At 38.3% G+C, this 14,677-nt stretch overlaps 1 protein-coding gene across 2 annotated transcripts; it reads left to right on the forward strand.

Moving 5' to 3' along the window:
• Positions 1–1,744: 1,744 nt before the first annotated feature.
• On the forward strand, positions 1,745–13,383 carry LOC148023219 (protein trichome birefringence-like 10). Of its 2 annotated transcripts, XM_087696232.1 has the most exons (4): positions 1,745–3,021; positions 10,010–10,399; positions 11,156–11,314; positions 12,623–13,383. In XM_087696232.1, the coding sequence occupies exons 1-4, from the start codon at positions 1,994–1,996 to the stop codon at positions 12,966–12,968; spliced, it is 1,923 nt and encodes a 640-aa protein (XP_087552358.1). In that variant the 5' UTR covers positions 1,745–1,993; the 3' UTR covers positions 12,969–13,383. The 2 variants fall into 2 exon arrangements, with proteins under 2 accessions (XP_087552358.1, XP_087552359.1); XM_087696233.1 differs by lacking the exon at positions 10,010–10,399 and having other exon boundaries at positions 1,746–3,021; positions 12,623–13,379.
• The last annotated feature ends 1,294 nt before the right edge of the window (positions 13,384–14,677 follow it).

The following is a 14,677-nucleotide window of genomic DNA, read 5'->3' on the forward strand; positions in this document are numbered from 1 at the left end:
CTCCTTTCCAGATTGTTCACTATCCACTAGAATTTATAGAAGAGTGTTAGCTCTTGTTCACTGCCTCACTCTCAGGGGGGATTTATTATCATAATTAGGTAATGATATGTGTGAATATACTTAGGACCAATGGGGCATCTTTTTCCCCTTACTAGGAGGTTTTTCCCCTATCCTTGTACATATGCCTATTCACTCTCTAGGGCAAACCCAATCTTGTAAATTTTTTAGTAAATCTTCTATGTTGATACTCTCAATACACTCAATGTTTTATGCTCTCAAGCTTCTACTTCTCCAAGTTGTGTGTGTGTATTCTTGCAAGCCAAATCTAACATTTTGTTTGTAGGGGGGATCCTAAAGAATGCTAAACACAAAATGATCAAACATACTAGTTATCTCCTCATCATCACAATATTGCTATCGATTTTCATTCTCAATAATAATGACATTATCCTTCTTGTGCTTTAAGGGCTGAAACGTAAAATTGGTTGGAGTTCTCATACTCAACCTCCCGTTCAACTCTCAATTATATCACCTATGGGCTCAATAATGAGAGCTTTGATTGGCCACAAAAAGTGAAATTTGCACATCTTCACATTGCTTCTCCTTATGGTCTCCTACCTCTTACATACTCTTTTACTCGAGGCCATTTTTGCTTGAGGAAAATAACTTTCATCCATTCAATCTCAAATTCATAGATGAAATCAACAACTCCAAAAATGTACTTTTGAGTAGTGGGCAAAGCCTTTCATAGTGATACTTGACTAAGTGCTAGAAAATATGGTGAGATTCAAGGGGCGAGGGCATGCACCAGCTAGTTGACATGTTGTAAACCCCCTAATACCATAGTCATAGAATTTTTGTCAAACTTATGCTACTCTTCTCATTTATTTCCAATCTGTGCTAGTCTTTCAAATTACTTCCAATCTCTTAAATTCTCGAATATCTAGTTTGTGTAGTTAGTTTGAAAGTTACTTAGAATTGGTAAAAAGTTATCTTTAAAAAAAGAAAGTTTTTACATTTTGCCAAAAGAAAAGTGAACCCAATTTAAAATGAAAGTGACATAGGGGAGAATTTTCAAGTATCACATACTTTTGAGGACTAGAGACAAACAATCAAGACTAGAGACAAACACTCAAGGTTGCAAGCAAAACATCGAAAATGTATGGATGATGACATCGATATGAGAGAGAGAGAGAGAGAGAGAGAGAGAGAGAGAGAGAGAGAGAGAGGTCATGATTGATTGCATGTAAAAGATGCACATTTGGCCGCGGACATGAGGGAGATAGTCGTTTCGTTGGGCAGAACTTTGAAGTTGCTAAGTAGTGCTTGAAAAAAGTTTTGCCTAAAAAAGGGAAAAACTCATGAATGTAAAATTGAAGAGGTAAAATACTCATTTGAAAGTTTTTAATATTAAAATAGGTCTTTTTACACCTTCCAAATGTTACCTATTTGACATGTAAAAGGCATGTCACACCTTTCGAACATTACCTATTTAACATGTAAAAGGTCTGCGTGTAACCTCACTCTCACATTAAACTTATGTCTTTTTCACTATTGGTTGGAAGCCTATCTCTCCTACATTTTGGTGCTCTTGTCCTTCATACTTACTTTTAAGGACTATAGAGAGACAAAAATATTCAGGGTACAAGCAAACATTGAATGTATGGAGAGAGAGAGAGAGAGAGGGAGAGAGAGAGAGAGAGAGAGAGGAGAGGGGGATCAAGAAGATCGCTCTCTCTCTTCTCTCTCTCTCTCCCTCTCTCTCTCTCTGCCCCGCAGGCCGCCAGCATCTTGCTCCCTTTGTCCTCACCAATCTCCTCTCTTGCTCTTCTTCTCTCTGATTCTTTCCGCTAATCCTCAAAGCCACAGGTATTAATCCGTCATTCTTCTTCTATCATGAGGAAACTTCTCTGGACTTCATTCTGCTCCATCGCCATTAATCGAAGCTCTCACAAGCAAGCTCCTCTCCTGGTTGACAACAAGGCTTGCTGTAATGCCCGCACATCAGACATCTGCTGCTGCTGGTGCTACTCCTCCTCCTCCTCATCTTCAACAGCATCATCGGCCTTCCTTTTTGCTGCTTCCAAGCAGCAACAAGGTCCTGTGGTTGGATCTCAGGCTATGCAGCATCGGCTCCGTCCTTTTCTTCACCGTCATGGCTATCTTCTTTGGCTTCCTTTATTTTGACCTGATACAGATTTCATCCACAGACGGGGTATATCTGCTGAGTTTGTCTCCGATGCGATCCTTTGGCCAGCCAGTCGACGCGGAGCCAGCGATGCGTGACATTAATACGAATGCAGGCACTGGTGATAATTATTCATCATCTGTTGCAGTGCGCGAAATGGATTCTGGCAATATCGTGCCTCCTCCTGTATTGCAATCTCGGGAGAAAGAAGAGCAGGAGATGGCTGCGCCTGCTGTGTTGCAACGTCACGAAATAAAGGAAGAAAAAAACGAAGGATCATCAGAAGAAGGAGCAACTCCTGTATTGCGATATCACCAAAATGAAGAAGAAGAAGAAGACGAAGAAGAAGAAGCAGAAGAAGAACATAAGGAAAAGGAAGGAGACGAAGAAGCAAGGACTACTGTATTGGGATCTTATGAAGATGAAGTAGAAGAAGAAAAGGAAGGAGGAGAAGCAAGAAGCTCTCCTGTAATGGAGTCTCATGGAAAAGGAAGACGGCAAGGAGGAGATCAAGGCAGGACTCCTGCAGCTCAATATTCTTATGCCAAAAAACCATTAGACCGGGAAGAAGAAAAGAAAGTAGGAGATGCTCAGGGAGACCACGGAGGAGGAGGAGACAGAGAAGGGAGCAAGAGAGAGAAGGAGATGCCTGTGTACGATGCAGGAAACTGCGATGTGTTTCAAGGGAGATGGCTGATTGATGAGTCTTATCCACTATACAGATCGGAGGAGTGTCCCTTCATCGATGATGGCTTCAGATGCCAAGAAAATGGTCGCCTTGACCAGCTCTACTTGAAATGGAGATGGCAGCCTTCTGAATGCAATCTGCCCAGGTACCGCTTCTCTAATTCCGTATTAGAGTGAAGGGGTGGTGTGTAAAGTAAGGGCCATATTTGTTGAGCCTGTGCAAGGTTGTGTGGAGACCACGAGAAATCATTTTTGATATCTCCCCATGTGGGAAAAGGGGTTGTTTTTCCTTGTTTTCCATCTATAGTATTCAGCATCATGAGGGTCTGTGCAAGAGGCACCACATACCTAGCTAGGTGTGATTCAGAGCAAGGGTTTGCCAACATCATGAGCTTCCACATTGGAGGCACTCCACCTTGGCTGGCAGAGCCCTACCCCCAACCGCACCTAGCTAGGTAGGTGAAGCTCACGATGCAAGTAGCCCTTTGCTCTCAACTGCATCTAGCTACACACATGAAACTCATGATCTTGGTAGCTACTTGCCCCCAACCACACCTAGCTAGTTATGTGATTCTTCCCTTGCAAAAGCTTATGATGCTGTAATTCACAATGTGAGAATTATAGTGGGACTTTATCTAAAACTTACAAGCCTATGAAAGTGTGTATAGTAGAGGAATAGTGGGAATTTATCTAAAACTTACAAGCCTAAGTAGAGGATAGTGACATTACACAATCAATTTAAAAAAAAAACAATACTAGGGTAAGGGGGCCAATTGTAAAATGGGAGTCAAAAAGCAAACACCTTGGGGCTATAATGGAACAAAAAACAGAACTATGCCTAGAATCTTGCTTAGGTGTCACTTATTGATTTGCTAAGAAGTATTACAATATTGGCTCTCAAATGTACCACTACCTCTCAAATTTATATTTTTTAAAAAGATTCTAAAAGTAAAACTCATTCAATTTCTCTTAACATTCCTTACATGCACATATAATCAAATCTCCCAAAAAAAAAACCCAAAATCCTCCTAAAAATACATGTTTTTCCTTAGGTGTTTTATAATTGGTTCCTTAACCCTAGTTAAAGTTAGTCATAGCAACTACTAGTTTCTATATCAATACTCAAGTTTGGTTGAAATTAATGATGGCTCCTAGCATTCCCTATGTTGTGTAGTGTTTATACCCAACATGCACTCTTCTCCCTCCTAGAGACTATGCCTTTGTATCCCCACCTACCATGTAAATTGTCATGTTGCTATTATAATATATTTGATATTTAATGTGTCCCACAATATACACATTTACTCTTTATATTTGATTTTTTCTACTTTCAAATTCGTGTGGGAATTTATTAGCATTGATGCTAATAATCGTCGCTTCGATCACCTACACCATAATTGATCTTCCTCTTAGCAAATGAATGCTCACAAAAAACCATCTTATCTTTATTTTTCTTGGTTGGATTTCCAAAAAGCCAATTGAAATATGTATTTGTCTTGATGAAAATCTACTATTTTTTCATATTTTGGTTATAAAACCAAATATTTTTTTCTTAAAACCATTCATATTGTAACCTCTTTTTTCAATTTTGATGGGAGAAAGGTTTTTCTTGAACATTGCATTACATCCTTAAAATGCGAGAGAGAATGGATGTGTCATAAATAAGAGGAGAACAAGGCACATTGAAAGAGAAGTCCCTATGATTGCACAGAGAGAGAGAGAGAGAGAGAGAGAGAGAGAGAGAGAGAGAGAGAGAGAGAGAGAGATGACCTTGAAAGGGGAGTTCAAGCATCCTATCGATATCCACACTTATAAAGGGAGCTCATGCATCCTGCTTATTGCCGAGAGAGAGAGAGAGAGAGAGAGAGAGAGAGAGAGAGAGAGAGAGAGAGAGAGAGAGAGAGAGAGAGAGAGATGACCTTGAAAGGGGAGCTCAAGCATCCTATCGATATCCACACTTATAAAGGGAGCTCATGCATGCATATTGCCTCTTGTGATTCAAGTTGCAAGGTGATGAATCTCTTTTATAGTGTGTCATGGGGACCAATGTTGTTTCTTTGCTACTATCGGATTGTTACTAAGTGGCAAGGCTTTTTAAGATGGAGATGTGTTTATGGAAGCTCAAGATGTGGTTGTGCCTAAAATGCCATGTCATTTGCTATGCTTCCTTTAGGATCTTTTCTCAATACATTGTATTTGTCAAGGCTAGCTAATTTTTTGACAATTATTATTGTTTAAGGCACTCTATATAAGACCTCGCAAGAAAATACATAGGCATAGAATGAATTTGGAATTTAGCCATAGCACCAGGTTTTTTGTACTTGATCCACTTAAAATCTTGGTGGTGCTTGCCCATTTCTTAATGGCATTAATGGTTTGGTCATCCTAGACTCCTTTAAATATGTTATGTCTAATAGCTTGAACAACTAACATTTGTATATTCGATGATTGGATATGAGCCAACCACTCAAACTGGTCACTTGCTCATGATATGGTCTCATTTGGCATGCTTAGGAGGCCATTATTGTTGTGTTGTATATTGTATGCAAAATTATGTTACTAACCCCTTTCCTTAAGAACCATTTGTATCTCAATACAAAATGAGGTTACCTCTATTGCACGATACTCACTCACCTCAAAGTAATCATCATTGAGTTGATTTTTGAACTTAACTAATAAGAATAAACAAAGGTTCATCAAGGTTCTCGTGACAAACTAGATTGGTGTCACATCCCTAATTTTTGCTTAATCTAACTCATGTGAAAATGGTCTTGCTTAGAAGTGACAACTTGTAAGCTATTAATCCAACACAATTAATTTGGGCAAATTTCAAATATCAAAAGGGATACAAGGATACTTTTGACTCTTTTTCATATTTGAGTGGCATTTTGTAACTGTTTCTCAAACATTAGGGCATGTGGATAATTTTCTTAGAACTTAAAGCTCATTATTTTTTCAACATGTTATAATTTACTTGACAATAGACCTTCATATTTCATGAACTTTTCTCTTTATAATAAACAATGGTCCCATGAGGCCTTATAGGAAGTGAATATAAAAGCCTTTAATTTAAGATACTTTCTTTGGTCACAAACTAACAAAACAACTATCGATGTATAAAATAAGGTGTTGATCACAAAGGCTTATCTATATAAAGTGTTAGAAGAAGGTAAAATAATTCCAAATTGAGATACTTAAGATACAAAAACACATGGGAATGAATGTGATGCTTTAACAGCGAAACCAATTAAAGCACAATAAGTATTTTAGGTATTAAAATTTGAGACAAAATCTTAAAATGAATCCAATCAAAACAAGTGTTCACTTGTATGTGCAAGAGCATTGTCCTTTGGTCATTTTTTAGAGTTTGCTTCAAAACGAAAGAGAAAGTTTCTGCCAAAAGTCATCTTAAGTTGAACTTAAATAGCTTTTAACTTACTAAAATTGTGATTTATATCAAGGCCCTTCAAAGTTTCTCCATTAGTCATACAATTAATAATCACATTGACCAAACAAATAGGTTTCCTACATGGGTTGGATGCGTTTGTGTGTATACACATGCAATATGTGAGTAACAATAAGTCTCTTAACAATATTTTTGTATTTGTATATATTTATGCATGCAAGTCTATTTTCTTGTATGCATTTATTCATAGATATACTAGCCATGCATGCTTTTTTAAAATATAACTATGTATTGATGCATGCACCTATTGATTGTACACATGTTTTAGAAGAAAGGAGGTTAAAAAAAAAACAATGCATAATAAATAACTATTAATTGAATAAAAATATGTACAAAACCAAAATGCCATTTTCAAGGTTGAAGAGGGAGCTTAAACCTTAGAAAGACTCTTGTAGAAAATCCTATAGGCCTTGTCAACCACTTCAATACCTTTCAAGGCAAACAAAGCTTCACTACTCATTTTATGCCACCAATCCATAGGAACAAGAGGTGTTTTAACTCTTCCAAAGACTCGATCATTCCTAAGTTTCCATATCTCTTATACAAACATAGCTCTAAGGACATTCCATTAGCCCCACGAATTTCATATTTGGCTCCTTTGTCTCAAAAAAGAATTAACTTAGCATCATACTATTCACAGGAGCTTTGCTTCCGCCATACTCAAGCTTATGTCCACACTTTTGTGACCTCAGAGCATTCCCAAAAAAGGTGTTGCACACTTTTAACTTCCCTTTTGTAGAACACACAAAGGGGAGAGACCTTTGCAAGCTTGACAATTCTCTCTTTGGTGGGAAATTTATTCATAATAAGCACAAAATTGAGCTTCTTAGAGGGGACAATAGACTACACCCTCCTAATCCTTTTGTTCCAGGTCCTTTTCTTGGCTCAAGGATGCCAATGCACTAATATTTTTCCACCTTGTTGACATGAAGATCAGCTCTCACTCTAAAGTTCTCCACCCTCATACTTCTCTAGAGCAATTTACCTATAGGGGTGGCCATAAATTTGCTTATATTATGATGGGAGGTAGTGGTAGAAGTGGGCCATTGATGGACCTTTTTATCCAAAACTTACTTCAAGAACTCCATCTTAGTCCTATTAAGTCCAAACTGCATTGCTCTTCTCTTAAGTGATAGAAATTCCATCCTAGTCTAGTCCCAAATATCATCCCAACAACCAATTCCTTTGCTTATGAATGCCTTAGCCAATTGAGGCTCTTCTTGACTAGGTCTAAAAGGAGGGTGGTATTCTTGCTTAAATGTCCAGATCAATTGCTTCAAGGATAGATTTGCCCACCTATCTTGAGCTCCAACCCAGCTTGCCCTATCCCAGTTGCCCTATCCCAGACATCATGTTAGGTTGCTATAAGAATTTGGGCCACATGTAATGATTTGATTTTAGGGTCCACTCTATTGAGAAGAGGGTCAAACTAATTTAGATTAGGCACTTTGAGGCCCTTAACATTTGTCGATTGTAGCCAATACGTAAGGAGATTGTATAGGGTCAGGACACATCCATTCTTTTAAATAAACTAAATAATAGAGCAAAGGCCATGTGAGAAGATGAGGGATGCAAAGTCCCCACTCAACCTTAGGGGGAGGTGATTTGAGCACAAGACATAGCCCTCTAGCAATGCACACCTTTAGCCAAGTTCTAGAGAAAGCGAGCAAATATCCTTTCCAACCTACTCCAAATTGTCTTATCGAAGCTTAGTACCATAGCCAATAATGTGATAGTAGAAATTAACATTGTTTTAGTGACCACTAGTCGACCTTGACATGACAATTTCTTTTTCTTCCAAGGGTTTACCTTGGATTGATCTTTTGCTCTAGCCATTCAACTTGTTACTTCATTGTGAAGCCAACCCCCAATGGCCATTGATGATACTTGAATAACTGCCTTGGAGGGAAGATTTTGAAGTCGAGCTTTTCACCCAATTTGATGGGTCCTCATACTCGAAATAGATGAGCTTCGTCTTACATGCACTAACCATTGAGATGGATAGCTTAGAGAACCTATCATAAACTTCTAAGAGAGTGCTAATAGACTCTTGGTCAGCATGGACAAGTTAGAATTATTCTCGACAAAGAATTGAGCTACAAAGTCTTTACCCTTAGGGATTAAAATACTTTTAGGGCATCTTGTTGCATCTCTAGCTCAGGATTACACTAGAGAACATTGATGAACTTTATAAAGAAGGCCAGGATGTATTAATCATAATGTTTTGAGATTGTTGAGAGAGAGAGAGAGAGAGAGAGAGAGAGAGAGAGAGAGAGAGAGAGAGAGAGAGAGAGAGAGAGAGAGAGAGAGAGAGAGAGAGAGAGAGAGAGAGAGGAGGGAGGGAGGGAGGGAGGGAGGGAGAGAGAGAGAGAGAGAGAGAGAGAGAGAGAGAGAGAGAGAGAGAGAGAGAGAGAGAGAGAGAGAGAGGACAAAATGACATAAGTTAAGAATTTAATCCACTTTGGGGTGCCATTGACACAAATGGAAGTCAATCTATAGGAGTTGCTACATATGTTCAAAAATTTAAAGTAGCCTAATGTTAGGGTATTAACACTTCACATGATAGCTTTTCCACCTCAATAAATTGCTCATTTGCTCTCTTTCCCTAGTTGTCTCCTTTTTGGAGATCTCACATGATTGTGTTTTGAGCTGCATTGGTGTGAGCTCATTGATGATCCACATTTGGTTCCCTTGAAAGGATTTGATTGCTTCAATGCTTCAAAGTATGTCCCTAAACTCCAATATTGTTTGACTATTTCCTTGGTTGGTGATGTGCAAGGGCTCACCCAATCAAACCCTTGCTTTTGCAATATTGGCATTGGTTTTGTCTCTAGCATACATGACTCCAAACACTCTTAGCAATCTTCATCATCTAGTTTCTCTTCTATTTCTTCATGCCACATATTAGGGAGGCTTTCTAGACATGCATGAAGTTCAATCTTCTTTTGTGATGTAGCTTTATTGACTATTGAAAAGAGAGTGCTTATTATACCTTGTTTATCTTCTTCCTTCTTTTAATTTCCTTCTAAACCTCACTTACACTATTTTTGTCATTTCCTTAACTTCTAAAATCAATATTCTTATTAGTCATAGTCACCTCCATAGCGCACAGAGAGAGAGAGAGAGAGAGAGAGAGAGAGAGAGAGAGAGAGAGAGAGAGAGAGAGAGAGAGAGAGAGAGAGAGAGAGAGAACAAAATATCATCATTGCTTTATATTGGTTGTGCTACACATTCATCTAAAAAGATTTTTCTAGGTGTTGTCATGCAACTTTCTCAAAAATTAGCCTTGCTCTTAGAGAAAATTCAAATACGTCAAAACTAATTCTATGATCCTCTAGCAAGCCACAAAACTTCTACTATTTAAAAGATTGGTGTTTTACCTTTATCATTTCACGCAAATTAAATTATTTGAGTGAACCGCATCATAATTCACTACCATTACAATAGTGAATTACCTTTTGTCTTAACATAACAATATAGGTTCTCTTTGTGTTTGCATACACATCATTAAATCACGTCAACATGTTTTGCAAAAAAGAAACGGTGCTAGCCATTTGAAAAGAGGTTTTATGTGAAATAACATGCGACAATTATTAATCAAATGAACTTTGATTTCATTGTTTTGGTTTGTCACATCCATCTTATCATCCCATTATTTTGTTATTTAGGTTCAATGCTACACAAATGCTTAATTATCTCCGTGGTCATCGCCTTGTTTTTGTGGGAGATTCTCTTGGACGAAACCAATGGGAATCATTGATTTGCATGTTGGCAAGTGGCATCCAAAATAAAAGTCACATATATGAGGTAAATGGAAATCCCATCACAAAGCATAAGGGCTTCCTATCCTTCAAGTTTGAAGATTACAATTGCACAGTGGAATACTTTCGTGCACCCTTCCTTGTCCCCCATGGAAAACCACCTGCTAATCAATCTCATGGAGCTAAAAGTGCCCTTAAGGTAGACACTATAGATTGGAGCTCAAAATATTGGTTAGGTGCCCATGTCATTGTGTTCAATGTTGGACATTGGTGGACTTACGAAAAGACTAAAAAACGGTTTGTGCCTATACCTGTGCCACTATCATCTATAGTTGCTAGGTAAATTTCTTATCCAAATATCGATACAAAAGTTTACCCCTAATAAAGAAAGTACATACTATAATAGCTATAAATAATTACCAAAATGATTAGAGAATGTTTTGACTATGAAAAATATTTTCTATGTTTCTACAAGTTGATAATAGCACACAATTGTTTGTAGCACAATTGATACAATCCATGGATTATTGAGGTTGCTTGCATAATGACTAGTGACATTGGATGTTTTGTAATAAAGAGTGAACAATATAACAATATGTTCAATAGATATTTATTTGCATGCACATCATGAAGAATGTTATGGATATGTAAGATATGACACTCCCTTTAAGGAGTGAAAATGAAGGATCAAATTGATGGGACAAGTTGGCTAACATCAATAATTAGTCTCAAGGTTTAGAGCGAGAGGTTTACTTGAATGTTCATCACCAAGGTCACAAGTGTACAACATGAGGATGCAACTGATAATGACAATTTTTCAAATTGCTTTAGGGCCTTTTTTTGTTTTGTTCTCTAAATGAATATGTAAAAGCTTGAATAAAATGAACCATGGCATAAAAATGAGTCCATTTTATATTAGATAAGCTTATAATTGAACATTTTTAGTATTGTTAAGTTCAATTTGTGATGGTACACTTTATGGAGTAGTTTCTTTCAAGTAATTTACATTGTTCCTAGCCATAACCTCTAACTTTGCCATTGGACATTTTGCAGGGGGATGTATTTTCAAGATGGTAATTATTTGAACAAGAGCATGGATGTACATGAAGGTTTTCGAAGGGCAATGCATACATGGAGGGAATGGTTATCAAAAATGGTTGATCCAAGAAAGACACACGTCTTTTTTAGAACCTATGCCCAACCTCACTTCAGGTTAGCAATAGTTCCTAACTCAAGGTTCACATTGTTGGCTTTAAGTTTGTTAGAAATCCTCTTGGTCTATAAAAACACGCTTATTTCTCAAGAAGCCTTTAATCTAGTTGGCTTTCGCAATTGTGAGGCTTTCTCTTCATGTTTTTTTGAAGAGCCTTCCTCTCTATCACTTTAGGATTGTGATCATTGAACTCGGTCTTCTTCATGTAGTTGACTTTACTGTCAAAACATATCCTTGGTGTTCATGCAAGATATGTTTAATAACCAAGGGTGTGGAGTTGTATATATTTGTGCATGCATGTTCCATTGCAAAATTCCCCCTCCTCTGTGTGTGTGTGTGTGTGTGTGAAGGCATTAGACTAAATAGATGCCTTTGTAGCTCTCAGGATGTGAATAATTCAAAACTTGCTACTATTGCGCGCGCGCGCGCACACACACACACACACACTCACTCACTCACTCACTCACTCACTCACACACACACACACACACACACTCTCTCTCTCTCTCTCTCTTTCTCTCTCTCTCTCTCTCTCCCCAACCAAAAAGAGTCCAAAAGCATTTAAACTGTGTGAATCTTGGGGCATTCTTTGAGTTGAAGGTAATAAATAGAGGTAATGCACCTACACAATCCCCTTGTAACTTTCAATCTAAGGATTTTGTATGTGCCAAGCATTTAAAATGTGTGAATCTTGGGGCATTCTTTGAGTTGAAGGTAATAAATAGAGGTAATGCACCTACACAATCCCCTTGTAACTTTCAATCTAAGGATTTTGTATGTGCCATGAATTTTATAAAAGTGCTAAATACACATGTTTTGATTGGAAAATCCCTCAAAATTTTTTGACATGAAGGGTTTTGCATGTGGTACCAAATATGTGATCGGCATTGAACCACCTATGGATGGTGTTCTGCACTTTTTTTTTTAAAAAAAGATGTATTTTTGGCATATTTTTTATGCTTTTTTGAGTGGCTCATTCAACTCTACACTCGGAAGTGTGCAAAGTACCCTCCAAACTACCTAGCTAGGATTCGACCTTAAGAACACACTTGACACACGTAGTAGCCCCCCCAAAGCTACCTTGCGCTAGGATTTGAACTCGTGGTCACACATGTCACACGTAGAAATCCTGCCAAGTGAGCTGCCGCTCCGGGGTGCATAGTTTTGATATATCTAAGAAGCAGAGTGATTCATTCATTCATTTACTACCGCAGTGTAATGTAATGATGAATTTACATTAATAAATTTGCGTTTTATCTACTGAATAAAATTAGATAATACTTGTGCTGGTGGGTGTGTGTGTGTAGTGGGGGAACATGGAAGAGCGGAGGGCGGTGCCACGAGGAGAAGGAGCCGTACGCGGCCAACGAGACGAGCGGCGCGGCGGCGGGGCACTGGACCACGGAGGCGCTGCTGCCGGAGCTCCGGCGGCTGCCGCACGTGCGCGTGCTGGACGTGACCGGGCTGTCGAGCTACCGCAAGGACGCCCACCCATCCCTCCACCGCCTCCGCCCCGACCAGCGCCGCCCTCTCAGGCACCAGGACTGCAGCCACTGGTGCCTCCCCGGCCTGCCCGACACGTGGAACCTCCTCCTCTCCACCAAGCTCCTCACGGACCCCCATTCCACAACACCCTTGGCATCCCTTTCCTAGGTCCTCATAGGCCTTGTCATGCCACAAAACAACTTTCAAAACACTCCACAAACCACAAACCACAAACCACAAACCGTTGAATGTTTTGAAATCAACAGCCATAACCCATGGTTAACCTAAACCAATTTGTGTCTTCAGGGCGCCTACTATTGAGAGAGTCAGAGAGAGCACCCTTTTCCCTTAATTTTCTAAAATGAACTTTTCTTTCTCGAATAGCAAGATATCTTGACATTTCACGGCTAACTTGACAACTTTAATTGAAGTTAGTAATGGGCAATTTTTCTAGGACCTCTACCGCCTTGTCTCACCCCACCATTGTACAAGCATATATGCCTTAAAGAACAATGCTCCTAACAAAGGAGAATTATGCCAAGTGTCTCTATTTAATTTTCTAAAAGAATGTCGTATTTTTGGTTCATCAATGTACATCTACCTTGACAAACCCCACTAAACTTATATTTTTTTCAATTGTACATAATTTCTTACAAATACTAAGCTTAATGCTACACTGATTAGCCCCTTGAAGCCTCTTTGTATCAAGCAATTTGCAAGTCTCTTAGGAAGGTTAGCTAAAAACCTAGCTGTCTGTCATCCCCACTTTTTTTTATGGTTAATGTATATACTTAACATTTCTAACACAATCCCACATTATTGAAAAGAATTTTATGTTGATTCAATTGTCATTGATGTACTTGTATATTCTCAGAATCTTGGAAACATGCAAAGTCCCTAAAATACATCCTTTTTATTAGGTGTACTATTATGAGTCACTTTGCCCTAGAGACCTCGATGGTCCACCAATCCTATCACACCTTCTCAATCTCAATTTGCACGCTTTTCTATTTATGGCTTCCCCCTTTTTCCTACCTCACCGTAGGGTACATGCCTAGACCTACTCAACTTAGGGTATGGATTAAGGACTTTGCTTAGAGTATATGTCTCAATTCTCGCTTTGCTTAGGTTGCAGTTCTAAATTGTTTGGCATCTTCTCAATATCATTGCTTGGTGGGATAGCATTTGCCAGTATATTGAGAAGAAGAAACCAAGTGGCTAGTACATCTTAACAACAATTACTTCAATTACTTTGTTTAGCAACATTATCAGCATTAGATTATCTTTCATTTCTTCTACTTTACTTAGATTGGAGACCTCAATCCTTAAGGCAAAGGGATAAATCCTTTGGCACCTTATCTATGCTCTATCATTCACCCCCTTATCATGCTCAATATGGTCTAGTATGATCATGACCATACACTAATCACATTATCTTTGTTTACTACGAAGATATGACACCCAACTAATGTAAAATAATTTCAAAAGTTTTTTATTTCATATTAGATATTAGAAATGTACATATGAAATGTCATAATTGAGAAAAAGTTGTTACAATTGTTATATCACTACTTCAATGAAGGAATATTTTATTATAAGATTTGAGGAAAGTTACAAGATTACACTTATAGAAGAGGGTTTTTATTGCACTTTGAAAAGAAAAAAGTGTCCTTTTGTAAAGAAAGAGGGATCAATTTATCACCTCATAACATGTAAGTAGAGGCACAATGAAGACCAAATATTTCCTTCATGTGATTGATTTCAAGTTCTCCTTTTGGCTTCAAAAGTGACCCCACACTCAATGAATATCAATCTTTATGACTTTGTATTTTGCTAACTCATTGGTCAATTCACTATTCCTTCCTTTGTAATATGCC

Source organism: Lygodium microphyllum, chromosome 16 (genome assembly GCF_053477565.2).
Source record: "Lygodium microphyllum isolate KBCC chromosome 16, Lygodium_microphyllum_v1.1.10, whole genome shotgun sequence".
Taxonomy (NCBI): Eukaryota; Viridiplantae; Streptophyta; class Polypodiopsida; order Schizaeales; family Lygodiaceae; genus Lygodium; species Lygodium microphyllum.

What these genes read in the sequence shown, in the direction of transcription:
- LOC148023219 (XM_087696232.1), top strand. Translation starts at nt 1,994, where the DNA reads ATGCCCGCACATCAGACATCTGCTGCTGCTGGTGCTACTCCTCCTCCT. An exon ending in TCTGAATGCAATCTGCCCAG is followed by an intron (nt 3,022 to 10,009) that starts GTACCGCTTCTC and finishes TTTGTTATTTAG; the next exon opens with GTTCAATGCTACACAAATGC. An exon ending in TACGAAAAGACTAAAAAACG is followed by an intron (nt 10,400 to 11,155) that starts GTTTGTGCCTAT and finishes GACATTTTGCAG; the next exon opens with GGGGATGTATTTTCAAGATG.